Source organism: Siniperca chuatsi, linkage group LG6 (genome assembly GCF_020085105.1).
Source record: "Siniperca chuatsi isolate FFG_IHB_CAS linkage group LG6, ASM2008510v1, whole genome shotgun sequence".
In the NCBI taxonomy this organism is placed as follows: Eukaryota; Metazoa; Chordata; class Actinopteri; order Centrarchiformes; family Sinipercidae; genus Siniperca; species Siniperca chuatsi.
The window spans coordinates 7,760,977-7,786,735 of NC_058047.1; the positions used below are offsets into that span (position 1 = coordinate 7,760,977).

At 39.8% G+C, this 25,759-nt stretch overlaps 2 protein-coding genes across 9 annotated transcripts in view; one reads left to right on the plus strand and one right to left on the minus strand.

Annotated features, from left to right (window-relative positions):
- Window positions 1-20,563, minus strand: part of dmrt2b (doublesex and mab-3 related transcription factor 2b) — a 65,159-nt gene extending 44,596 nt beyond the window's left edge. Inside the window, exons 1-2 of one of the 2 annotated variants that reach the window (XM_044200307.1) lie at window positions 20,248-20,563; window positions 19,402-19,495 (exon numbers count right to left, since the gene is read on the minus strand). The gene's annotated coding sequence lies outside the window, so the exon portion shown is untranslated. The remainder of the gene's footprint in view (window positions 1-19,401; window positions 19,496-20,247) is intronic. The other variant, XM_044200306.1, reaches the window with a different exon arrangement.
- A 595-nt stretch (window positions 20,564-21,158) lies between these two features.
- The window catches only part of lrp8 (low density lipoprotein receptor-related protein 8, apolipoprotein e receptor), a 179,235-nt gene continuing 174,634 nt past the window's right edge, over window positions 21,159-25,759 (plus strand). For 4 of the 7 annotated variants that reach the window (XM_044199276.1, XM_044199277.1, XM_044199273.1 and 1 more), the window contains exons 1-2: window positions 21,160-21,377; window positions 22,384-22,509. In XM_044199276.1, the coding sequence (XP_044055211.1) occupies window positions 21,311-21,377; window positions 22,384-22,509 (193 nt within the window). In that variant the 5' untranslated portion in view covers window positions 21,160-21,310. Of the gene's footprint in view, window positions 21,378-22,383; window positions 22,510-25,759 lie in introns of all 7 variants that reach the window. The other 3 variants (XM_044199272.1, XM_044199274.1, XM_044199278.1) reach the window with 1 other exon arrangement.

Sequence of the window (25,759 nt, forward strand, 5' to 3'; positions counted from 1 at the left end):
TTTCTTCCAATTTTGGAAGTGTTATGTTCTTGTACTTGTACACAAAACTCAATGGTAGGTGGTCAGGGTAGATGGTTGGCGTACCATGTGCAGGACAGGGTTTATGTCCTACTGAAATACTTTGAGTAAGGTTAATAGGAAAATGATGGTTCTGGTTTTGCTTTTAGTTGCATAACCATAAATATGTTTAAAGTCCCCCGCCGCTCAAAAATGTGTTTTGCTTATTGTTACTTCATTTGGATGTGTGACCTTCACTGTGCAGAATGATATACATGCAGTTTGATATGAGAAAGCTGTTTTCACATTAATCTGCTGAAGGGGGAATGTTTGTTAGGTTTGATTTTGTGACATTACAACTAGTCTGGAAGCCAACCGTGGTCCGATATGCAACTTACACAAGTGTGATGTGGAAATATGAAACCGCCAGTGCACAAACACTGAGAATGGAGACATATTGTGTCCAGGTAGTTCAACTTTTGAAATTAACTATATTTGAATATTCATAGATTCTCTCTATTCTCAATGATTTTTCAATGAGGGAGAATGAGTAGATTAATATCAGTATTGGAACTTTATTTGTGAAAAAACCAGATCACACAAATTATTATTCAAAGCTGTGTATTTTTATGTCTTTTTAATGTATGGAGGGGATCTTTAAAATGCTTTAATTCCCACAAGTGGATATAGTAAGTAAACAAATAACAGACATGGACAATGTTTTTCTGATCTTCAATATAAACATTTTGCAACCCTTGCATCAAAATATTAAAAACCTTCCCTCATTATGTTGATGAAAAACTTACTCCAATTGAAATTGTGTATCAGTCATAACATATTTGCTGTTGCAAATTAGTAGTATATGAGTGTAATTTTTAGGAGACAGTATTGCAAGAGCACATCAATGGGAGGCATGACATTGATGTTTTTTGATAAACAAAACTACTTTGACCGTGATTACATTTTGCTGCCTATTTCCTCATCCACTGTGACATCCATAAAGTGACTAAATAGAGATAATTTTAAACCTTCAAAGACAATTCTGATGAGTGAGCCATTTTGAGAATATGACTCTCACTTTTATCTGTATAGCAGCACCTCAAGAGGCAGCAAATGTAAGATTAAATGGCAGATTGTCTGAGCAAAGCAAGATTAGTTTCCAGTCAATTTGTCATGAAAAAAAAAATACACAAAACAATCAGCCAAACCAGAGGAACTGCACTGTGGGCAATTAATCACTGTTATTTCCTTTCTCTCCACACTTGTGGTTATATGGTTATTATGTCTTTCCACCCTAAACCCCCCCCAACGATATTACTGCATCACTGGATTCTTGGTGCAATTTTTCTTAGTTGTTGACGTTTCCGTCAATAATTCCACCACCTGTAGCAAGTGGTAAAAGGTGTAGACATAAACACCCCTATCATGTATGTGATTAGTTAAATTCTCACAAATGGGGGTTTCATTCATCTCCATCAAACATGTCATTAACAGTTTAGCTGATTTAGATTACTTTAAAAGAGAAATATAAAAGGAAATGCATGGTAGATTATAATACTACTGTTTAAATCATTTACTCCAACAATGTTTACAGATCCACCACAGCACAGAGGAGATACTGAAGCCAAATATGAGTAAAAATAGACTAAATCCGATGTCACATTATTAAGCTCCAATTCTGGTGCTGATGTTACGGTGGTGTAGTGGTGGGATTGGGGCTAGGAGAGGGCATGAGGGTGGATGCCTGGATCAGTGCCCTGGCTCAGTGCTAAATCCATCGCTCATCCCTATCAGATGAGAGCTGGTCTTTAGCCCCCCCAGAGAAAGACACAGAGGCATAGTGAGAATTAAATGTTTAAATGTGATCCACTAAAATACAAATGGTTTAAGATGCAATGCAGATTGAGAATGTCTCTGACAGAGGTGAATGGTTGCATAGCAATGGCACAGCTACATGCTATAGGGGTGAATTTAAGCACCAGCTTGATCTCTGACTCCAATCCACACTTCACAGTTTCCTCTTTCCCACAGTTGGAGGGCTGAGATGGCTTAGTGAGGACGCAATGGAGCCAAGCCCCAAAATGCTGGTTGGGTTTTAAATAGATGGCTGAGGCTATGGATAGCTGTCTGTCATTCATGCTACCTCCTCATGCTTGATTCTCTCATTATTTCATTGTTTCTTTCTCTGTTTTTTCCTCTTTAGCAACATTTGTCTCAGACTGTCTCTCTCTGATTGCTTGCCCTTCCCTTTCTCTCTTTTTTCACTCTCTTCTTGTCATATCTGTCTCATTAGCAGATGTGCCATGCTTGCCCATAGCAACTTGATGCCATCCTGTGACCCTGTATCTCAGCAGGCCTTCAATTAACACACTGCAGGTGGCTCAGGTAGCAGAATGGAGGACCATCCCTTTCTTTCACTCCACCCTCAATTTTTTCTCTTTCCCCATGCCATTACACCTTTCCTTTCCTTTCCCATTTGCTCCAACCATCCCTCCCTCCTTCCCTCTCTTCCTCCCCATCCAATTGCACTATTAGGGGGTAACATTGCCGATTCTCTAGTGTGCCACTTTTTAATAATAAGTATTTGTAGAATTACAGTAGGTGTGCACCTCACCTGTTATAAGATTCAAATTAGTGAGATATTGTCAAGATGTAGGGTCAATATGCAGCACTAATAATAAAATGAGAAGAAATGTATAGCTCCTAATAGGTGATACTGCTTAAATTGAATAAAAACTCCTCCAATTCCGGACCCAAAACCTACTGTATGTGGCAGTTCAGCAAAATCAGCCTGGACTTTTCAAAGCTGTAAGTATCATGCAACCCATTCAGTAAAGCAGTTAGTGTTCACGACAAGCTAAAAAGAAAAAGAAAAACAGCAGGACTTGGGAGGTTTTCAAGCAATAGCAGCATAATGAAAATGTCAAAGCAGGACATGCAGTAATATGGAGCTGGAGCTATATCTGGGCCATATATCTGTTAAAGCAGCTTTATTTGGCTTGGTTCAAACAAGTTGAGGCCAAAACAAAGTGTGACAGAGACAGATTAAATGTTGCTTTATCAGCCATGTGGAGCAGAGGACTGTGGAAATCCCATGATATTATTTTCAGTGATTTCTCACTTGATACCAGATTCTTGTTTTTTTCCCCTATTTCTTTGAGGTCTCATTACAGGGTGCAGATGCAGCGAGGTATAAATAAAGCAGAAAGAGGAGGTTTAGAGCTACCAATAGAGGGAGATATTATAGGTCACATTGTGCTACAGGTGCCATGTTGCTCCCCTCAGTAGCAATAACAGACCCTGGTTTTAAACATTCCCCATAAAAAGAGAAAAATGCACAAGCTTGGCTCAAAATGAGTCAGGTTTGTTAGCATGACTTGACACCTGTGCTTACTAGCCTGCAGTCTATTGTCAGTTTAGCCGTTTGCATGTTAGTTTTACTCAATAAATGTTGTACACTGTGCTGCGCATGGCTGTCTGCTTAACAGTATGCTAGCTTTCTGCACTGAACACTATAGTCTGCCGTGCTTTGCTACTTTCATGACAGTCATTTCACTCTAGTGTGAAGTGATGCTGTAGTGGTTGGTGTTAATATATTAGGTTTGGTGGTGGAATTGAAGTCTCTGAAAAGTGCAGAATATTGTAGAGTGAATGTTTTCTCCACCATAAATGTAAATAAGGTGGACATAATATTGGAAACAGCTTTAATCAATTTACATAATTAAGTGAAGTTCAGTACAGCACCACTACGAAGTACAACCTCAAAATGCACCATAGAATTGTGTCAATACAAAACATCTAAAGTAGCAGCCCCAGCACATTTTTAATAAGGTAGCATTTATTGCAGGGCTATTGCATTGCATTACATCATAATGCAATACAATACACAATACGCATTTTTCTGGCGACTCAGTGTATATGTTCATAAAGATTAAGAATGTACTTTTTCTCTTATTATATCATCTTTAAGATCTTTGTGACATTACACTAATCAAGGGACCCATCAACGACATTATACAAGTCCAGAGCTCAGTTAGACACTGCTTGATTGACCAGGTCATTGCAAATTCTTGCATTTCTATACACCCAGTCACAGATCTATACATATACCAGTACAGTAATACAGTTGTTTGAACCAGCGGAAACATTGCCCCACTTCAATCATTTGCATAATAATAAGTAGAGATACACATGCTGGCACATCTGACATCTGTGCTGTAGAGCAAGCATTAAGATTTTTAGGTGATGCTGCTATTTATAGATATTTTTCTGTACTGAATCTTCTTTCTCTTAATAAGGCTGCATAACCCTAACCCTAACTGAAGCTCTACATCATAGTCTGTCTGCAGCATCCTGTGACACTAATGTCTTTACATGTAAAAGGTCTGTGAATTCATGCTACTATTGTCAGTGGTGTGGCTGCTTGTATGTTTGGTGTTGGCACTGACCTAGGGGCAGAAAAGTAATTAGGTTGGCCTACTTGACAGTAATTATATGGAGATGTTCAATTTACAATCATGTAATTAAATGGCAGAATTTACATTCAAACCATCAAAATAAGCACAGCCCATTCACTTGCATAAGCAAATAATGGGCTCATAGCTGGTGTGGTGGGGCCTTTTGCTTGAGGCATTTTATATTATTTTGAAGCAGCCTTCAAGAGCCCTGTGGTCCATGTCCACTTGTGTGGCGATGGCATGCTGCAGTGTTCCCCCTAAAGACACAACAAAGTAATTCTTTTTAAAAACAACTATTATTATATATTATATAAGTTTTTTGTAACTTATAGAGTAAAGCTTTATAAAAGTGCTACCTTCTCTAATGCATTTCAATTTTTCTTCAGCAACTTTATGGATAGCATCATGACATTTTAAGGTATCCGGCCTGTAGTTTGTGGACGGCTGTCTCATAAAGCCAGCAGCAAGCTGCAGCGTGGGGGCACAATGCTTTTGGCATGGTAACATGTCATGCCCTCTTCGTTATATCTGAGCTAGGTAAATTTGTTCAGCCATTGCTGAAAACCACTGGCTCTCTTTTTGATAAAGTCTGGGAAGATTAACAAAAAGTGACGTTAAAAATCATGTAAACGTTGGCTTTGCATTAATACACTTCTAATGACTTGGCAACTGAATACCCTCGCCTTGACTCCCTGCTTGTCCTGCACACTGACTCTGATCCTTTCCATCACCAGTCCCTTCCACTTCTTGTGGTTGGGCAATCAGACCTGACAAATGTACCACATCTCGTCAGTAACATGAATTAATACTTTTTAACTGCCTGTAATAATCAGATGATGTCTGCACTGTTTCACCTTTGCTCATTATCCTCCTCGCGAACTTGCCTTGTAAAGTAATTCGATTCTACGAGTCATATCTGCAAAGCTGAAAACATTACACTGATGAGATGCAACGTTAAATTAGGAAACCTTTTTAAGAAATTGGATGTGCTTGGATGCAAAAGAAACAATATTCACCTGTTTAAACAGCCACGAAATATCAGGGAGCTGCCTGTCACATTCCTGCTGTAGGGAAACAACAGAAGCTCTTTGGAGGAAATTCCTTGAAGAAAACTGCCTCTCTTTTCTTCTTCTTTGGCAGTTTTGGCAGTGCCTTTCCTGGTGCACTGTGCTGATTACGATACAGCACCATCACATCGGTGTAATGCCGCAATTGCAGTAACATGACAGAAAGTGCAATACTTGTTAGAAAATAGTGTTTTCCATCAGGAGTTTTGTCAAGTGCTGGAGGCGGCACGTAATTTGACAAATGCGGCCGCCTCGCAATTCTCTATGCAGGAAAACCTCTGTAGTACCAAGCTCTTTGATATGAATTTAAATAGTGGTTATGTTGGCTGACTTATTATCTACTTTTGAGAAAAAGAAAACCTCAATTTTAAGTAGGGCTGCACAATTAATGGGAATATCACAATATGGCAATGAGTGCAATGCAATAAGTGCAATGCCTAAATCGCAGAAGCTGCAATTTTTTGATAAAAGGTGAAATGTATGACAAAACAGCATTGTAATGATGTACTGTAGTGCTGCAGAGATGCCCTGGCCTACAAATCTTGTTCTCCAGATTTAAGAAAACATGTTTGTTTGGTACAGACCCCAACAAGTTTCACATCATCATGATTTTAATATTTTTTTCAGTGAAAACGAAAATCGCGAATCATATCGCAATCGTAATATCTGTCAAAATGATCGCAAAACGATTTGTTTACTATATCGTGCATCCCTAACTTGAAGCAAAGCAAGTTGTCGGAAATGTTTTCAGAAACTGTCTTTGTGCACCCATTAAACTCTTTCCATCTTATTTTCTCTCTCTCTTGCACACACACACACACACACACACACACACACACACACACACACACACAGCTGCCTATTTACTTGGGAGCTCCAAACTAAAGACAAAACCTCTGTCAAGTGGGATTTAGCAGCGACATGGGCAGAGTTGGCTGGAACTGTGAGTGACATCATTTGGAAGCAGTGCCTCTTCTGCATGAACAAGAGGGTTATAAAAGGAGCTGGAGGAGGACACAGAGCAGTGTGATGGGTTAGACATTTTCAGTTTGTGTGTGTATGTGTGTGTGAGAGAGAAAGAGAAAGAGTCTGTGTGTTTATATAGGCCTGCTGCGCATGATGCTTGCCTGTCTGTCTGTGAGACTTTCAACATGAGATAAGCCTGATGGATGTCGTTACAGTTGTCTGGAAGGTTTGTAATCATAGTCATTACTGAGAGTTACACAGAGACAGAGAGAGAGAGAGGAGATAAAGACGCTCAGCACATTCCAGGTTTTTCACGATATAAACAGCAAAGCAATGCCATCCTTGTCAGAGATCTCACTGTTTTCTGTATACCCATTATATCCTCCATTCATGCTCTCACCAGGATCATGCTTGATCTTTCATTCAGTTTGTGTGTAGAGTTCTATGGAAGGATCCCATGATGATAATATACTCAGATACAACTATTCAGACAAGGTAATTAATTGCAATATCCCAGAAAACTTGCAAGAAATGGGATAAGACAATGGTTGCAGAAGTTTATGCATGCGCTTTCAATGTATACATAAACTAAATTTTATGTATAATTGAATCTGAATTTTGCAGTAGCAGACTCGTCACGTTTGAGATGAATGAGCTTTCTAAGAAACTCACCTTAGAGTAACAGGAGGAACAGGAAGAGACCAACTTGCATGTGAATCTGTCTTTGCTCTGCCCTGTCTGTCATTTTCAATTCCACGGAGCCCTAAAAACGTCACAGTCTTTCTATTAATCTCAGTAAACATTTCTTGAATCCTCACTGAGCTGGTCCATTATGATGACAATATCAACACAGCCGAGTACTGCAGTCCATCAGTCAATATGCATAGGGGCAAATTTGATGGAAATGCAAACAGCTGCAGTGTGATAAGTTATTGGGTTTTTCCCAAAGAACAATGTGACTCAAACTTTATAAGTGAGGAGTCTTGTAAACACTTTGATAAAGATGATGGATGATAAAGAATGATGTTTCTTTCTTGTACAACGATTTCCATAAATACATGTCAGTTTCTTGTATTGATCATGTTCCCAGCACAAACACATTTCAATGCTAATGTTTTCAGTCAAATTTCTTTTTTGTTGCTTTCAGATGCAAATTCTGCTCCACTCACAAAAATGAACTTCATTGTATTGGCTGATTGATTAGATGAATGAATGAATGACGAATGGATGGATGAGTGGAAGAATCACCCTAAGGTCGTAAAGGACAACCAGTGGTGGTTTATGTTACTGAATTGCTACATGTGGCACTCATTGTTTTTGGTGCTCGTGCACACCGTAACCCAAATTCAACTGCAAGTCAGCACAACAGAGTATTGATTGCCCAGAATAGAGCTCACAAAAATATTGATTGCCTGGAAATGTTCCACTATATAGAGACTACATAATCATGACATGAGAGTAACAGAACACACAATGAACTGCTGGACTTGACCAAACATTTTTACGCTTGAGGAAAATCATAGTTAAAAAGCTTCCTGAAGTGGAATTTGGATTAAATGATATTGATTTTTCTCAAGTTAAAGTAAGCATTTTCAAAGCACACTTTAGGTTCAGTGCCCTGCAGGCACACTGGTTGGGAGTACCTGTTCCACAGCACCTAGTGAGAAGTTAAGAGGATAATGGAGGTTAGGAGGGCAAAGCCTCTCACATAGAGGGGAACTACCAATTCTAACAGTGTCAAAATCCTGAGATAAACTGGCTAAACATCACTGCAAAGTGTAGGTTGAGGATCACAAGGTTAAGTTGTAACAATGTTTGTCTTTACACTATTTTAACAAGACTCTGAGCAAAATAGTTTCTGGATTCTGTCGGTATTTTTTCACCCAGATTGTTCCTGCTCATTACTCTATTGCCATTAGACTGGGGTGAAATATGTATGCATCTCCCCTGCTGTTATGATTGCTGCTGAAAATGAAGTGCTACTACCGGGAACAAGCCCTGTATTGTCTTTATAAATGCAATTAATATTACAAGACATGTTTATGAAGGAAAGCACAAGCAGGTACTACAGCGGCTTTCCCTACAACTTGCCATGCTTTGTGTGCTTTTGGATTACCTGCACTGTGCAAACACCATATGGTCAGGATTTCTCAAACCAAGAGAAAATTAGTCAGTCATCCTGGGAACCAATCTAATGAAACAAATGGCTCTGCTGTCATGTGGGCGACCCAGAAGGAATATGCCTACGACCCATTTTTTGCTCCAGGCCATTAGTTTAAGAAACCGGGGCATATGGTGTTGGTTGTAGGGAGTATTTTTTTGTTTGGGCTGGGAAAAGGGAGCTTGAGTTAAACAGTTTTGTTAAGACGGAGATGTGTGTTGTGGTATTATGTAGCCTGGAGCGACGGCTCCCTGAGTAAAATCCGTCAACCGTGATTCTCTCTATTTCCTCTCCAAATTACTGTTAATGCAAGGACAAGCCAGCATGTGTGTTTACTGCTGTTTTAGCACCACAAAACAGACACTAAAACAAAATATGATAAATGGAACACCTGTTTAGTTTTAACACAGTGTAAAGTTTTTCATCTGTGCACTTCTGGTATCTTCAAATATGTACATACAATGTCCAAAAACAAATCAAGAGAAAACCTTTTTGGCTACAGCAAACAAGTGGATGTTAGCCATGTTCTTTTCCCACCAATCCCCTTTCTTTAAAAAGGTATTCAGACTGGGTTTAAGGGTTGACAAAGGCCATCTTGCCAAAGCTTCACTTGACCTATTTTAATCGCCTCTTGTTGGGCTTAGGCACCATGGTGCCAGCACATGGTGATCTAAACTGACCCCTATCATACAGCACAGGAGGGACTCAGCAGAAGAACAGACCAGAGCCCCATTCTCGCTGTCTAAGTCCTTACACGTAATCCCCCAGGGAGGTTGTTTGTGAGCGATATCACTACAAGCGTATAGCAAAACCCCCTGGGGAGAAAACCAACCACAGTGTGTTGCCAGTGCTTCACTGCTCTCTCCCTCTTCCTCATTTTTTCTCTCTCTCAACTAAAACTCTAATCTTCCTCTTCTCACTTACAACACACATACCTCACTTTCCATATCACAAATACATGGCTTGTACATATACACACTTTCACACAACCTCCATCAATCTGTGTCTGTGTCCCTCCATGTACCCTTCATGTCTGGCTCATTGCCCCCCTGGAACAAAACACACACACACAGGATGCACATGCATGCACACATACCTGCCAAACCCTGGTAAGTGACATCACTCATTTTTATTTGGTCAGCTGAGTCAGCAGCTCTCTCTTTCAGTCTGGAGTGTGTTCGACCAGAGAAGGTCTGCGATTTCCTTTCTCAGTCCAGCTCTACATTAATCTTTATTCTTCTCTCTCATTCTTCTCTGCTTGACCATCTAGAAATGATTCAAACTACTCTATTATAATTCAGCCAAAACACAGAGGGCAACAATATCAGGTCTGGAAATGTCAACTTTACAAATGTATTCCATTACAGATTACATGTAATCAGTCTGTAGTAAAAACAGTCCTCAAACCACTAGACTGCAAATATTCAATTGTAGTTCAGAGGTTAGGAATAAATACAGAACAAAACCCCATATATTTCAGTGTTTTGTTTAAGAACACATCAGGACGGCAGCAGAGCATCAAGAAGTAAGGAATCCTCACATACCATTATAAACAGTTAAGTGGTTTCAAGAGTCCATGGCTCATATAAGAAACTTTCAGCTCCAGCAAGAGAATAATACTCTGATTGCAATTACATGCAAGAGAGCAAGGATTAATTTCTAGTACCAGTTTTCCTTTGCTTAGTTTGCTATAGAGAGAAAAGAGACTATTACTTCTTGTTTATTGCTCTCCTCCTGATGTTGTTTACTGCTTATACAGAAGGATTAGGCCTGATCTCAATTTTCCATCTTCATCCCCTTGTTCTTAATTCCATTTAAATGCTTGTCTGAACATAAGCCAGGTCGTCCCTATAGCCGACTTTCCATCTCACTTCATTAACATTGTTGCTGCTCTGCAGTTAAATCCCTGCTGAACTGCAAATAATTGGACGTCCCTCCTGGTGTTTTAGTGGGCGAAGACACATTGCACACTCATGGTGTCATGACTTCTGACCTCTCCTGCATGTTCACATCCTCTGCCCTCTTGTACCAAAAACACAAAGACACAAGGATGTGCAATGGAAAGAATCAACAGAGTTGAGTTTTGTTTGTGATATTGTGAATTAACGTGCAGAAAGTCTTACTTATCCACATGAAAAAAAAAGAATGAGCTCTTTTTCAGCATCACTGTATTTGTTAATATTAAAATAGTGTTTTACATTTAGAGTGACATTTCCAAAGATTTATACTTTAGACTTTTTGTGGTCACTGGATGTTTGTGTGTTGGTGAAGTTCAGCCAGACAGGTGAAAAGGTTGAGATGTTTTACAGGAATATGTTGACATTTTGGATTTTTCAAAATGTTAAAAATGCTAACAAGCATTATTGTGCAACTAAAGTATCAATAGAAACTGTTTTCCCATAATATGAGAAAAGCCTGGGGTAGAAAAAGTACAAATTGAAATTACAGTACGAAATTACACATCAACGTACCTCCTATTTAGATGGAAAGCAACAAAGTTTCATGTGCGTACATGGAAACTAGACAGTGTGTTCAGAAAATAATTGGAAATGCCATTTATGATTTGCATTTAGATGAGCAGATTTTCATTTTGTACTGATATTATTATGATCAGGCCTGTGGGAAATAATAGTGCAGGTGAGAGAGTCAGCAGGGCTGACCGAGCAAGGTTCAGTGCAACAGAAATTAGACCTTGCTCATTTATATACATACTGTCATGCTTATAGAGACAGCAAGCCAATAATAGCTTTATTTGCTGGTGTCATTGTTAGTTAAAATGGTTGGAAGTGAATAAAAGTTCACAAGTGAATACACTGCTTGAAGCAAAAGCAAAATTATAAGTATTCAGTAAGTACTGTAATTCTGATGTGTGTTGGTTAAGTCGCAAATGAAATATTGGCAGGAAATTAAAAATAAACCAAAAATCTAAATCCTTGAAACATGTCACTGATAAAGAAATGTTTGTTTTTTTGTGTTTCTTATTTAGACATAATATTGAGTGAAAGACAGTAATACAACTCTTTAGTTGCAGGATATTGTAACTATTGCAGCCATCACAGAAAGTATGCCACCCAAACCTCTTTACATTTAGATACCAAAAAAGAAAGCAAGAAAGAAAGATTTTGAATTCAACCCCATACAGTAAACAACAACAACCACAACAACATTTAGTTGCAAAATAATGTTTCTGAGTTCTACTGAGTAACAAGCAAAATAAGTCAGTCACAAGGTAAATGTGGGAAATGCCTGTGGCTTGTATACTTCACTAAAACTTGAGTCATCCAAGCTGTCAGTTGAATTCTACCCTGGATTTCTTCCTCTGAATACATGTCTCCTAATCCTGCTGTTGTACATCTAAGATTAAGAGTTTTTAAGTTCTGTTAGACATGGCACGAGGATGCGCAAATCAATATTTGGTAAGCCAGCTCAAACTGTGAACTATTGACTCATCACTGCTTCCTTCTCTCATCTCATTTCCTCGCCTCTCCTCTTCTCGCAGGTTCAATGCTTTCTGGACTGCCCCGTGCTGTGACCTTTCACCTCTGCCTGCCTAATGATCTGACCCCTCTTTTTACCTCCCTCCATCCCTCTCTCTTGTCTCCCAGGGGATCATGGGATTGAGGACTCAGAGGGAAGATTGGGTATGCCCTTTCCAGCTGCCTTGTCTCCTTTCACCTTCACCCCTGTCTACCTTCTCCAGTCCCTCTCCCTATCCTCTCTTTCTCTCTCTTCCCTCTTTCTCTTGGGTACCTCTCTCCTTTTTGCCTTCCTCTATCTCCATCAACCAAAGAGTCCAATCTGAATAAGCAATGCTGCTCACTCTTTACCCTAATGTAGGGTGTGTGTAGGTTGGGACCCGATGAAGCAGGTTATGTTGGAGGAATACTGATTGCAGTGGGGGGACAGAACTAAACTAGTCACATAGAGGGATCTGGCAGACGGACAACAGGGAAAAGGGAAGCAGTCTGTCTTTAATTCAAACAGTCAAGAGCCTGAGTGTCAAATTGGCTCAGATGCTCCAAAGATAGAGGACAATAAGGCTTATTCTCTGTTATTATAACAACAATTTTAACATTCATGAGGCTTTTTCAATACGCCTTATAAATAAGGCTAATAAATGTGAAATTTGTTGTTTACTCCTTTCTTTTCAGCGTCATTTTTGAAGCTGCAAATTAAAAGCCAAAGAATTTACAGGCTTTTCCTTTAACAATGAACGTAAGTTTGCATCGCAGTGTGATTGCGCCTGATTAAATTGTCTGCGTCAAAGTCACAGCTCAGCCTGGGGGGTGGAGTAAACTGCCCTATTAGCTGTTAACAATGCCTCCCAGATATGAAACCATGCCTGCGTTTGGTGCTAAAGCCAATGGGAGATTATCCAGACTGCAAATACATGGCCGACTGAGATGCCCTTTGTACCACACAACAGAGGGCATTTCATGGGCAGAGTACTGATCCCCTTACTGGTGTGCAGTTGAGGCAATGTAATCCCAAATTATTTAACCAGATTACTAGAGCATGAGAAAGAATTCTGCCTTGGAATTATGTATGGGGGATTTATGTGGTAAGATATGAGTTCCAGTGTCAGTGTGGTTATGTCCCTCTAAAGACAGACACTGTTCTGCAATGGGAGGTGGTCTGCAAATGTTATCAGCGTACAGGTTAAGGACGAGGAAGCACACATACAGAAAGTTTTCATTTCTGTCTGCATGGGCTCTTGTTGCCCTTAAGTGCAGGTCTTTCAAACTGCATGGCAACCCTTTTTAAAACCTTAACCCTAATTCTGAGCAGCCACTTTATTAAAGATGTAGTATGACATTCAGCATAGCAAAAACAGTGCGGGATATTGAGAGACTATAAAATAAAAAATACAGTTTGGTATATGATTACTTACTTGGCAGATACCAACCTCACAAACAAAGAATATTTGGGTAATTCTACTAAAAAACTGAGATCACACTGCCAGAAAAATAAAGGCTTTTTGGCGGCAAGGTTCATTTAACCCTGCTCATGTATGAACCATTACAGGCTGTTTGGCAAGAAATGGCACTATTGGGTTGGACCCAGACCGAATTTGCCTGCCAAATAAACACTTCTACATCCCGAAGAATACTAGTGAAAAAAGCTGATTTATTTGTTAAAAAAATAAAGACAAAAATCTATCCTAAAGATTACACAGCACAATTGTTCATTCACAAACAGCACTGAAAGCAAAGTCTCTCCTGATTCTGTATCAGCCATTTTGAAATATGACACCACCTTCACTCTGAGATTCTGTTATATTATGCTTTGTTTACCACTTAGTGGTGTCTCTTTTCTCTCCTCAGTGACTAGATACAGCTGCGGACCCCTCAGCATTTGATTGAAACACTTGTTTTGACAGCTCCAGCTGTGGCCTGGCTGCTCTCACTGAGTGGACGTACTCATCCTGGCAGCTTGACCCATACTTTTTCACTGCCTTGCCATCCACATCCAGTGTGAAGAAGAATTAGATGTTAGGAGATGACAGTGATCTGATTCAAAACAAAACAAAGGGTGAAGACCCATGGAATCATGTGAAGTTTTTATATCAGCACAGTCACACTGTCCCTTTTTCTAAGGATGGTTTAAATCCATCAGCTGAGGTCAAGAATGAAGTTTCATTCTCCACCTAAATTGGAGTTTAGAACATTTGTCTGAATACATAAATCAATAATTCCTGAATAAACTGAAAGAGTCGGGCATAATCCTATCCCTAATGTTTATTACTTAATCTCAGCCTACAGTTGGTGGGCTCAAAGACCACTGACATTGTTTTGAAGACTTTATTCATTACTTAATTGCAGTAAATCTGATTACAACATGCTGACTGTGGCCCAAACTGAAATACAGTCCAGATATCAGATGGCTGAGACTCTGTGGTTTAGAAACTGCATTAATGATTAATATTATACTTATCAAGTTCAATCTTGAAATAATAAAGTTTAGAAATTTTGATAGGGTATTAGGATTATAGCTTTATTCAAATTAAAGCTCACTAAAAGATATAGCTTTTAATTTAATTTAACTGAAAGCAATCCAAAACTTAGCATAAAGCATAAAGTAATCGTACTAAATTTACGTAATGAAGTTATGAAAGATTTGCATTGAATTTGAAATTACTCTGTAATCAGAAATGAATCATCTCTAATGGAGTACATTTGACAGTTAGCTTCGCAACCCTGCCCTGCCTGTGCTGCCATATTGTCTGATGATGCAATGATGTCCAGATCTCATCCATCGCCTCTCTCCCTGCAGCAGGCACCTGGCCAGCTATCGACTGGAACTCACTCATGGTTTTTGGGTCACAAGCTGTGACAGGAAAGCGGATGACTCTCCTGTCCTGTATCCAGCACGGTGCCACACAGACACATACACACACATGCTCCGCGGGAAAGACAGAAGATTTGCTGACCACCGGCTCTGCTGCCTTCTTTCGACAGCACTATCTGTCTCGGACCAGAGAGACGGAGTAGAAGAGTGAAAGAGGCAGAGAGAAAGAAAGAGAGAGAGAGGATGAAAGAAGGGAGGGAAAAGGGATAATGAGGCAGGAGAACGAGAGGAGAATAGGCAGAGATAGAGATTAAAAGTCAGAGGAAGGGAAAACAAACCCGGTTAGGGCGGGCACAGACAAATGGAGGCAGAGAGAGAGATAAAGAGACAGAAGAGGAAAGTAATCTTCTGAAAGGTCTGAAGGTCTCAGTCAGACTCACTCACTGTCCTGCGGCAAAGATGAATGCAAGAGTTAGCTCCAGCTGTGTGTGCAGCAATGAAAAATGAACACAATTTCAGTATTGACCTCAAGGGGTAAAAATCAGAAACAGTTGAATGTGAGTGTAGAAACACGATGACAGTATGGTACTGCAATGTGACTGCCCTGCTGCTCAGCCTCACCTCAGACACACAATGGCAGACTGCACACATGTCCTCCCTGTTGTAATTTCTCTGTATTTTGTGGAACTACTGAGGTTATTTTTCCTAACAGATGAATTCAGCAAAATCTGTCGCATTCATCGTTTTCTCCACTTCTGGGAGCTGAGAAAAGAATATAAATTCACACAGCAATGCTGGTGTACCACAGGCAGCCTACAATAGGAGAGAATGTTTGCATGTAATTGGGAGGAGCCACTGGTTCCATAAGTAGTTTTTACCACTGTAGACTTGCATTTCAAAGTTTTCTTTTAATGATATCCTCAATCTTCCTCAGCATAGAAACACTCGAGTCTATGACTAGACTAACCTATGATACCCATAAGCCTCAGCTGCTAATGCTATGGAGAAGAAGCCAGTCAGAGGTGTGAATCAGATCTGTAACAAATTCTGTTGCACCAAAACTTTAAACTCCAATTTCACATGTGATCCAGTATTAACTTTAAACTTACACTTGAGGAGGTTTAACTTTTTAAATGGCTGCCTTTTTGAGATAATCAAGTTCCTCAAAGAAAGTTAAGGGACAGACTCAACCCAATTGAGCACTGTTGAGTTAAACTCAGTGCAAGGAAACGATGCCAGGTGGAAGTGAAGTTTCACTTTCACATTCCAGCAGAGCTATTACAGCTGCATAAAACAGTATGCTCTTCTGCTTTCGTCTTCGGTATACTGAGGATGATGTAACGTTTGGTTGTTTGAGCTGGACATGCGATCAGATCTCAATGTGGACACTGGAGACACATATTAATACCAGGTGTAAATATAATCAGGTTAAAATCATATCTAAGTACAATCTGGACACGAGACGCATTTTAATGCAAGGTGTTAAAGGGGTCCATGAGTAATGTTAGGCTAACTAACATTTTAGCTAGCTAGGAAACAAGGTAATGTTTTGTTAAGGAATACAGAGCAGCCTGAAAGTTAACTACTCCGATTAGAACTAATCTTAGATTAAATTAATCCTTGTTGGTGCAACCCAGCCTATGGTAATAATATGCTGTATGTTAATTATGCTTGAGGCACTCAATTCAATGGGTCTTCATTGGCATGGGAACATTGCCAAAGCAATGCCAAAGTGTGAGATAAAAACGTTCCTTCACTGTCTAAACAGCTGAACAACAATCCTGGTACATAAACATGGCAGTCTCAAAGCCTACCCCACAGTGTGTTGCACATTTTGCAACCCATGTATATTTTCTCCTATGTTCTAAAACTGCCAACTGCTACTAGTTTGCAGTAATAAAAATATGGAATCATTTATATTCAGGAAGCCAGTAATTTTATGCATCTGGAATTTTTATCCAATGACCAATATTTGGGATTTTGTCAGCAATTTTTTAGCACATTGCTGCTGGCAGCTGTCTAGCGACTCTGGACAGAAAACTTGCTCTCGCTCTTCTGCTCTAATTCATGCCCATCCCTGAGCTCATTCCTACTGCAAGGCTGCACTGTAGGTACAACACACATGGTGTAATTCTCTGAGCTTGATGGATGAGAGATGACATAACATACACGTGTAGTAGTTGCACATACATGAAACATATTGTGCACAACTCCAAGGTGTACAAAAAAACTCAAGAGGATGTAGCACCAGCTGTGCACATATTTTTTCTGGTTCATGTCACAGACCATATGATCATAGACTTGACTGAATGGAAGTGGAAATGCCAGCATTTGCTGAGCATATATTGTGCAACATAATATGTAACTGCATTCACAAAGTAGACTTCACAAACAAACATTTTGATACCAATAAGACACAGCTTTCTTTAGAAACGTATAACACAGGGCTGGGCGATATAGCTGAACAATCTATCACGATAAAATGTTTCATTTTGGTTGATACTGATAAATATTGATCATTTTTAATGACCTATTTTTAAAAAGGTGCAACGTGTAAGAATTTAAGACTGAAGAGTTTAAAACATTCAAAAACAGAAAAATACAACCATACACCTTCTGAATTCAAGTTGCTCTCTTTTACCGAACTATGACCAGTTTAATTGCCTTGTTAACTCATCGTAAAAAAAAACACTTGGATAGGCTGTTCATGAGATGGGGCGTATTCGTTATGTGCTTTAATGGCGGTTTGCATTTAATGCATTTAAGTGAAACTATTGAACATTCTAACAATTTTCGTATTGCTATTGATGAAATGTCTATTGCTGGTACATATTGCTATGGTTTAATCGCCCAGGCCTATTATAACATGAAACTTGAGTCAACTGGTATAAAGACTGTAGCAATAACAGGACTTTCCTTTTGTGGTGTATTTTTCCCTTGAGGGGAACCTTTGCAACAACAAACATGGGTAGGAGTTAATGTAAAAGTGATGCAAAGCCTTATTTAGACCATTTTCTGCACCTGTGCCAGCCTTTTAATGTTTCATTCACAATCTTTTTACTGAATAACATATAAGAAGCAAGAATGGTGTTTTCCCCTCTATTCATACAGTAGTTTTATTCATTATTCATGTGTTGATTCATGTGTTAAAGTAATTTCATGGACATGAGCCATGCTGAACTGCAGCAATTCAAAACTGAACTCTGTTTGCATAGTACAGCAGTACAGACCTGCCTGTTCCCTTTCATTGCACACACTTTTCATTCAATTCAAATTCTAGTCTTCATACTTCATACCTGAATATGTTTGGTCATTTCACCACCTTTAGATATCTCTGCAGAAATTACTGTATATGCCCCCAACTCTGTTTCATTAAATGATGGTCATTGGCTCAATAATTATGATTATTCTAACCAAGTGAAAATCTGCCCCATATCGCAGAGAACGAATGACACATGTAGCGCTTACAGATTCCTTTCATCTAAAGAAATGCTATTACAGTTACTCAACTGTTTAATAAGCCTCCTTTAGAAGGCGTGAACTGAAAATAACCCTTATTAAATGTCTTCAAATGTAAAAAGAAACAGCTTCAGCTTGAGGCAGTTGTGAAGCAAAAGTGGATAAGACATACAAAGGCCTGCTGCAGCATGAGAGCAGCAGTGCTAGTGTTATTGTTTACACATATGATTGGATTAAGGATGGCAATTTCTAATGTTACTGATATTTGAATTAAATATATGAAACATATTACATGACGAGTCTAAAAAGAGAAAGCAAGAAAAAGATGGTGGAGCAACAACACAGCTACAGAAAAAATTTAACTGAAACTTTATTTGGTACCATCTGGCTGCACATGTAGGATAATGCATTTGCATGCATGGTCAAGCCATAGTAACAGTTACTCATATTTTCATTTATGAAATTTAATCTGGCGCTCACCCCATAATTAACGTTAAATCTCGTTTGTTCAATCAATACATAAACCAATGGGGAAAAATGACAAGTTTTGGTTTTAGGGGAGTTATGTGCAGGACTATTTCTCGGCTGGGCCAAGCCCCCAGGAAGTGCACCAGGCTTTGAAGCCAATTTGACATAGTGGCCAAACCGTGGAATTACAACTTCCGGGTCTGTCACGTGATGCACACTGGCCCAAAAATATAGACTTACATTGTGAAAGACGCGGCTGTAAAATTTTGGATAAATTTTTTTGAGTGTCACAACACCCACGAAATGACAACTTTCACTATCAGAATTAGAACAATTTGGTCCAATAACATTTGGAAATCTAGAAGAACCACATGATTAAATTATGTTATCCCCATTCAAGTTAGCGGAGGGCTAAACCAGAAGTTAGCCGCCTTGGCCAGCGGAGTCTCTACTGCGGTTGCTCTATGGGCCACACCATAGAACTTTTTTGGCTTCATGCGCCACTGAGCAGCTTCCATAGAAATGAACGGGGCCCCACCTCTTTATACATCCATGGGCTGGGCGCAGTGATTTTCTTGAGTGTTGTTGGCACCGTGAGGTTGCCAGGTAACCAGCAAAGACTCCGGGAAACCCTGTAAAACCACAATTTGTCATCACACTTTGGTTTTTGTAGGGATTAAACATGTGAGATGTAACCAGTAGCTGCGGCAGATAATTATGGCTGGGGGAGCTAAGGGGGATCTTAATTAGTAATAGCAGGTGCTAAACTGGTGAAAAACAAATGACTCAATATGATAACAATAAATGATAAGTGTGTTTCTACTATAGTAAGACTTGTACTACCATAAAATGAGGATCTAGCAATTTTCTTTTGAGGTCCTTTTTATCAAACCAGCATTGTATTTAAGTGCCAGCTCCAATGAGCTCACGACTGTGAATTTATGCCTCTGCACAGACAGCACCACAACACCCACTGCAGACACAACACTATGCAGCCATGCACAGTTACAGATGGCAAATCACTTTTTTAGACACTCAGAAGCCACACAAAACATTATCAAATGCATTACAGAACACAAAATGGCTCACAACATTAATACCATCATCAGTTATATGTACTATAAAATGTTATATGTTGCAGAAAGCACGTAACAACAACTTTCACAAGACTGACAACAATGCACACTGGACTATGCTGAATTTATGCTAGCTGCAAGACTGCACTAACCGCTAACATGGCTTATTATCATTACCAATGGTCAAAAATAAAACATATGGCACATGAGCTGACGCACATTAACGATGACACAGTATATACACTGTCCAAACAATAATACTAAAGTCCTTAATTGACAGCTAGTCATTTAAAGAAATGTGTACTCACTGTTCACAGAAGAAGAATCCGCCTGTTTTTGTGATTACTTGCAAAACGGCCAATCACACCTTCACTGCCCACTTTTGTTCTCGTGGAGTTGACTGCCAGCAGAGCCAGGTTGCTGGTTATCGCCTTACCACTCCAGTTCCTCAGGTATGTCTTTAGGTATGAGACAGGCAATGTCAAAGCGATACACAACAGGTTGAAGAAGTCGGGAAAAGCATCCTAATATGACTGATATAAATTATGCAACAACATTTTTCTTTAACTCTTGGATAACGCGAGCTTTGAGCAACCAATCAAACACGGGGTCAATTTTACACGAAAGTACTACAATTATTTCTATTTTAATATGAATGAATCTTATTAGATTCACTTTCATGCAAACGTTTGATTAAAAAAAAGTATAATTGTTTTAATTAAGAGGAACTTTTCAGGGGGTGCTAGGCGGAGCTCGTGACCTTTTGGAGGTGAGCTCGAGCGCCCCCTTGCCGCCGCGTCTGGATGTAACGTGTGGTAAGCTTTAGATGTCATTTTGAACTTCAGACAGAGCCAGGCAAGCTGTTTGTCCTTCTGGCTGTAGCTTCATATTTAGCAGTTATAGTTACCTAACGCTAACTGACACAAATATGAGTGGCATCATATCTTCAGGTCTAAGTTGCCTCTCGATGAGAAAGTGAAAAATGTTGAACTATTTCCTGAAAGCTTAATTTGTGATTGTTTTCTAACAGGGATTTGCAGGTCATTGATAGGCTTTATACAATATAAAAAGTTTGGGAAGCAGTCTGCTCTACGTGACTCAGCAGAATGTGTAGATATGACTTCCTTGGAACCGTTTTGATGTAGTTTTTCTGCCAATTACATTGACCGCAGGCACCATCCCTTGCTATCCCGCCCATAAGCGTCACTGATTCAAATTGCAGCCGAGGCAGGGGAGGAGAAAGGAGAGACTCACACACTCAGGAGCAGAGGCAGGGATAAGATCATACAGAGCGAGCGAGAGGTTGGGGATCTTTCAGTGCTTTTTCACTTGCATGAACGCAACCGTAGACCCCCCCTCCAGGATATAAAGATGTGGACAGAAATCGGAAAGCTTGTGTTATTACATTTGTTACTCATGGAGGTCCATTGCGCTAAAGGTAAGACACTTGTCTCAGCGAGGAGGCGAATTTCCATCACATCACGGACGGCAACGCTTTGGTGATCGTTGGCTACTGAGAAACGGCTTGTCTCTCAATGTAGTCCGCGTCTTCATAAGTGCTGCGCTAATGCATGCAATGACATGCAATCCGTCAGACCTGGATCGCCACTTTTATATGTGCAATGAATGCGATCACTGGTGACAGGAGGTGACAATACGCGGAAGAAAAGATTTGTACAACACGTGTCTAAATGCAGTAGGCGGATGTTACAGCGAGAAGAGGCTGTCTGTGGAGATGTGAACACAAAGTGCAGGCTGCAATGGTCTGTGTTTGGTGTTTTTGTAGCTGCAGCCGAAAACACGCTTAAAAAGATATGCCTAAATAGTTGTGTTTAAGTGCCAGCAGGACACTGGTGGTAGGCAGTCACGGTGGCACCAAAGCTATTGATATATATATATATGTACACCAACAAGCAAGCCTATCATAAGCATATTATAACAGAAAAAGTGTAAATCGTGTTGTGGGAATGTTGGATTTAAGACAAACACATTAACTACCTACAGATTACAACAATTTTTACTGGAGGAAGCCTTCCTACAGTATTGGGAGATTTAAAATAATTATAGCTGTCTACCACTTTACAACCCTCAATACTCAGGACAGAATGAATGACCTGCTTTATTACAGTAAAGCCATGTATGTAATCTATTTGAGGCTATTTTGAAAAGTGGAGATTGTAACAGCCATGTAAACAGTTAGTAGTCGAGCCCTCTTTTGCCATAGGCTGGTCTTGATAAAGTACTTACACGCCTCTTTCCTGTAAATGCCTATAATTACCCCACCATGTGTCTATGGAAATGTATTTATTTTAAAGCGACTTTAATACACTTTATGGTATTCTTAAATCTCATATTCTATTAATCTGATATTATTTGATATTCAGATTCTGATCACTAAATGAACCAAAGTAATGTTGACAACTTGTTATTTTCTGCCAACATAGGAACTCATACAGAGTCGGAGTGTGAAACCGGGCAGTTTAAGTGCAAGAACGGACGGTGCATCCCGACCCTGTGGAGATGTGATGATGATGATGATTGCTCAGACAGCAGCGACGAGGAGAACTGTCGTAAGTAGCCCAGAGTCTGTTACACTGGCGGATAAACATAATGATGCCTTTGCTTGCTGCCACATGAAGCTTGAGTGTACCTGCCATCTTGTATGTAAAAAGTCTTAATCTTGGACAAGGACTCCCAAACATTTTCATGTGAAGGATCTATAAGTTAACACACATTCATCGCCTGACTATGCAGGTACATAACTGGATAACAGTTGTATGCTGTAGATAGCTGATTAAATTCATCTTGTAACTTTTGGATGAGTTAAGTTATACTGAGAATAAGCTCCTTATCATTTTTCTTGGGGCCCCTCTGGAATCTCTCTTTCAGTTGTTAGTCTGCAGAAGTCAGTTAAGGAACTTGTGATCCTGGATCATTGGTCTGGTCACATGGCCACAGAAATTTTACGCATTTCTTACTAATTTCATGTCCTAAGCAAACCTCTGACACAAGGAGCGCTGTGGGCCTACTGGGCCAGAGCAGGGCCATTTCATATTATTATTATTATTATTATTATTATTATTATTATTACTCATCTTACTGTGACTGTGTAGAGACAATGCCAGTCCTGTTATCAGCGAACCAGTTCACCTGCTATGCTGTCTCATAATGCTTTGGATGTATAATGGCTTCACAGATTGTGTCATGTCTGAAATAGTGTGATACAATTACACTGTGTTATTATGTGTCATGACATCTCACTGCTGAGTAATTCAGCATGCTCTAATGCAAATACTGGCTCTTAGATATGGCTGATCACAAATTGGCTGTTTTTCTGTTCTCAATTATGCCTCTGCTTCTGTGGGCAGGTGATTTTGTAATTGAAGTTTAAAATACAGAATTGCATATATAATATCGGGCAATCAAATATTGTATTATGTCCTTCAGGAATGTGTGAAAAAGACCCGTAGTATGCGATCCCGCTTTAACTGACTCTGTTCCGTTCAGGAAATTGCACGGACAACCAGCTGACTAATCATAGCTTATACATTTGTCATGGTACTAATTGCTTGAATGGTTATATTAGCGACCAATTAATCGCTTATCTTGGGGACCGGCACACCAAACCCATGATTTTCTCATCTTTCATGCCCACCATGATGTTGGCCACTGAATATCTTGGGAGTTCCCTGGATGAATGCCAGTGACATTTACAAGCTCGTCTCATTGACTGCAGAGACTGATTGGGATTATTGGACATTTAGTGGGCAATACTTGATGGAAGTGGAATTCGATTTTAATGAGCTCTCCTCCCCTCTAACAGGTGTGGTTTACTTTTTTGTTTGGTATAAGCGTGGCTCAAAAATAATGTGAAAATGGTACTTAAACCACAAAGTGACAGACTGTTCTTTTAACTGAGCCACTTTGTCTTTTTCAGAAATGTGCTCTGCCTCATTCCCCTCCCTTCACTCTTTTTGCTGCATATCCTGTAAGCTTCAGATGCAGTTATGCTTTCCTCTTGGGCTCCTCTGTCACTCTCCCGATCTCTTCCTTTATCTACCTTTTCCCTCTTGCTGTGCCTTATACTGTCCTTTGCTACATCCATACCTTGCTCCCTCTCTCCCTTTCTACCCGCCTTGCACTCTCTACTCTTTGAGTGCTTCAGCCCTCAGACTATGTTGGAAGTTGGGTGCTTCTTTCTAAAAAGCTGTCTCACTTCCTCAGCATTGTAGCACCCATAAGGGGCTTTCCTCTCCCTATTTTTAAATCTCCTGTGGGCACCTTGGCAGTGTGAATGCCAAAGACACTATGCCCACTCATCTTATGCCCACAAAGAGCATCAGCTGACAGGTTGGTTGGAGATAAATCCAACAGCGTGACTCTGGTTGCCAGAGTGATGCTCAGTGGCTGGCATCATGCCAGCCCTTCGAACAGATGCCAGCACTGCCACTGTGCCCCCTCCCCAAAACCCAATATCACCAGCAGAGCTCAGCGGAGAGGAGGGGGAGGAGGTTGAGGGGGAGAAGGAGGAGGAGAAAAGACGGGACAGATTTGATTGAGAGGAACAGGACAGTGTAGAGCAGAGCATGAGGACAATAGGAGCAAAGTATTTTGGAGAATGGGCAGGGGGGCAAATGGAGGCAGGAGAGGAGATATTGCATAATAATGAATAAAATGATGGTAAGGTAGCAAAGCCAACAAGTTCACTTCACTCATAGTGGTGTGGCAAAGCTGGATAGGCTTGGAACAGGTGTCATTTAAAGTAGGCTGTACGTCAAATGGATGGCATTGCTCTCATTCACTAAGCCATCCTTCCAACACTTGACTGGATGACAGTAACACTCCCTTAGCTGTCATTGGTCTTTGCTTCTGACTTTCAAAATGAATATACACAATGTCTAGTATGGAAAAGTGGCCAAATGTCTCTAAGTAGTGCTTGACAATAAGACCTAAAATCTATATCATGATAAACTGTCATGTTTACCTTACCTTGTTTTAATAATGATACATTTCATGATAACATTTCAATGCATTATATTCCCTTTGCATGTGCTGACTAACGTCTGATGTTTGTCCTAACTAATTACAGTACGACCAGTTAAAGTTTGTGGACATCTGCACTAGACTGTGAGCTAATTAATTGGTTAAACTTGTGGGTAGATGCCACTGGTTGTTGTAGCTAGTCTTACTTTACATGTATGGGATTCAGATAATGTATTTATTGAAAGTTACAATATTAGTAAATTTAGGTCGTTCAGAGGTTGATAATGTTGGTAATATGCTGAAATTGGTTTCCGAACTAATTTGAAGCAGGAAAATCTCCATGCAATTGTAGAATTGTGCTCAATTTGCTGTCTGCAACACTTGCTTTGAATACTTGTTGAGGAAACTGGGTAATTTTAAATGTGTTAATGTGAATATGGCATGATACCACAACACAAATGCAAAAGCACTATACATTACATTGACAGTGAGTGTCATTGTTACATTGACTGCTCCTGTCATCCCTCTAGTTTGTTAAGGTGACAATGTGCATGTAAACACAACAGGTGTGATTCTATCATACACACCCAGGCTAGGTATAACTATTTGCATGTATGCGTATCTGTGAGTATGAGCTATAGTATTGGTGCGTGTGCTTATCAGTCAGTTGTCACATCTCCCATCTCTTTCTCTGTACACAAATACGTGACTCTCACAGCAGGGGTCACCCCTATAGCATCCTCCCTCTAGCAGCTGTATTAGAATAAGTCTTGGTAGATTGGGATGTCTTTTGTGCCTTATCTCTCCTTTCATTCATTCTCCCTTTCTCTCTTTTCC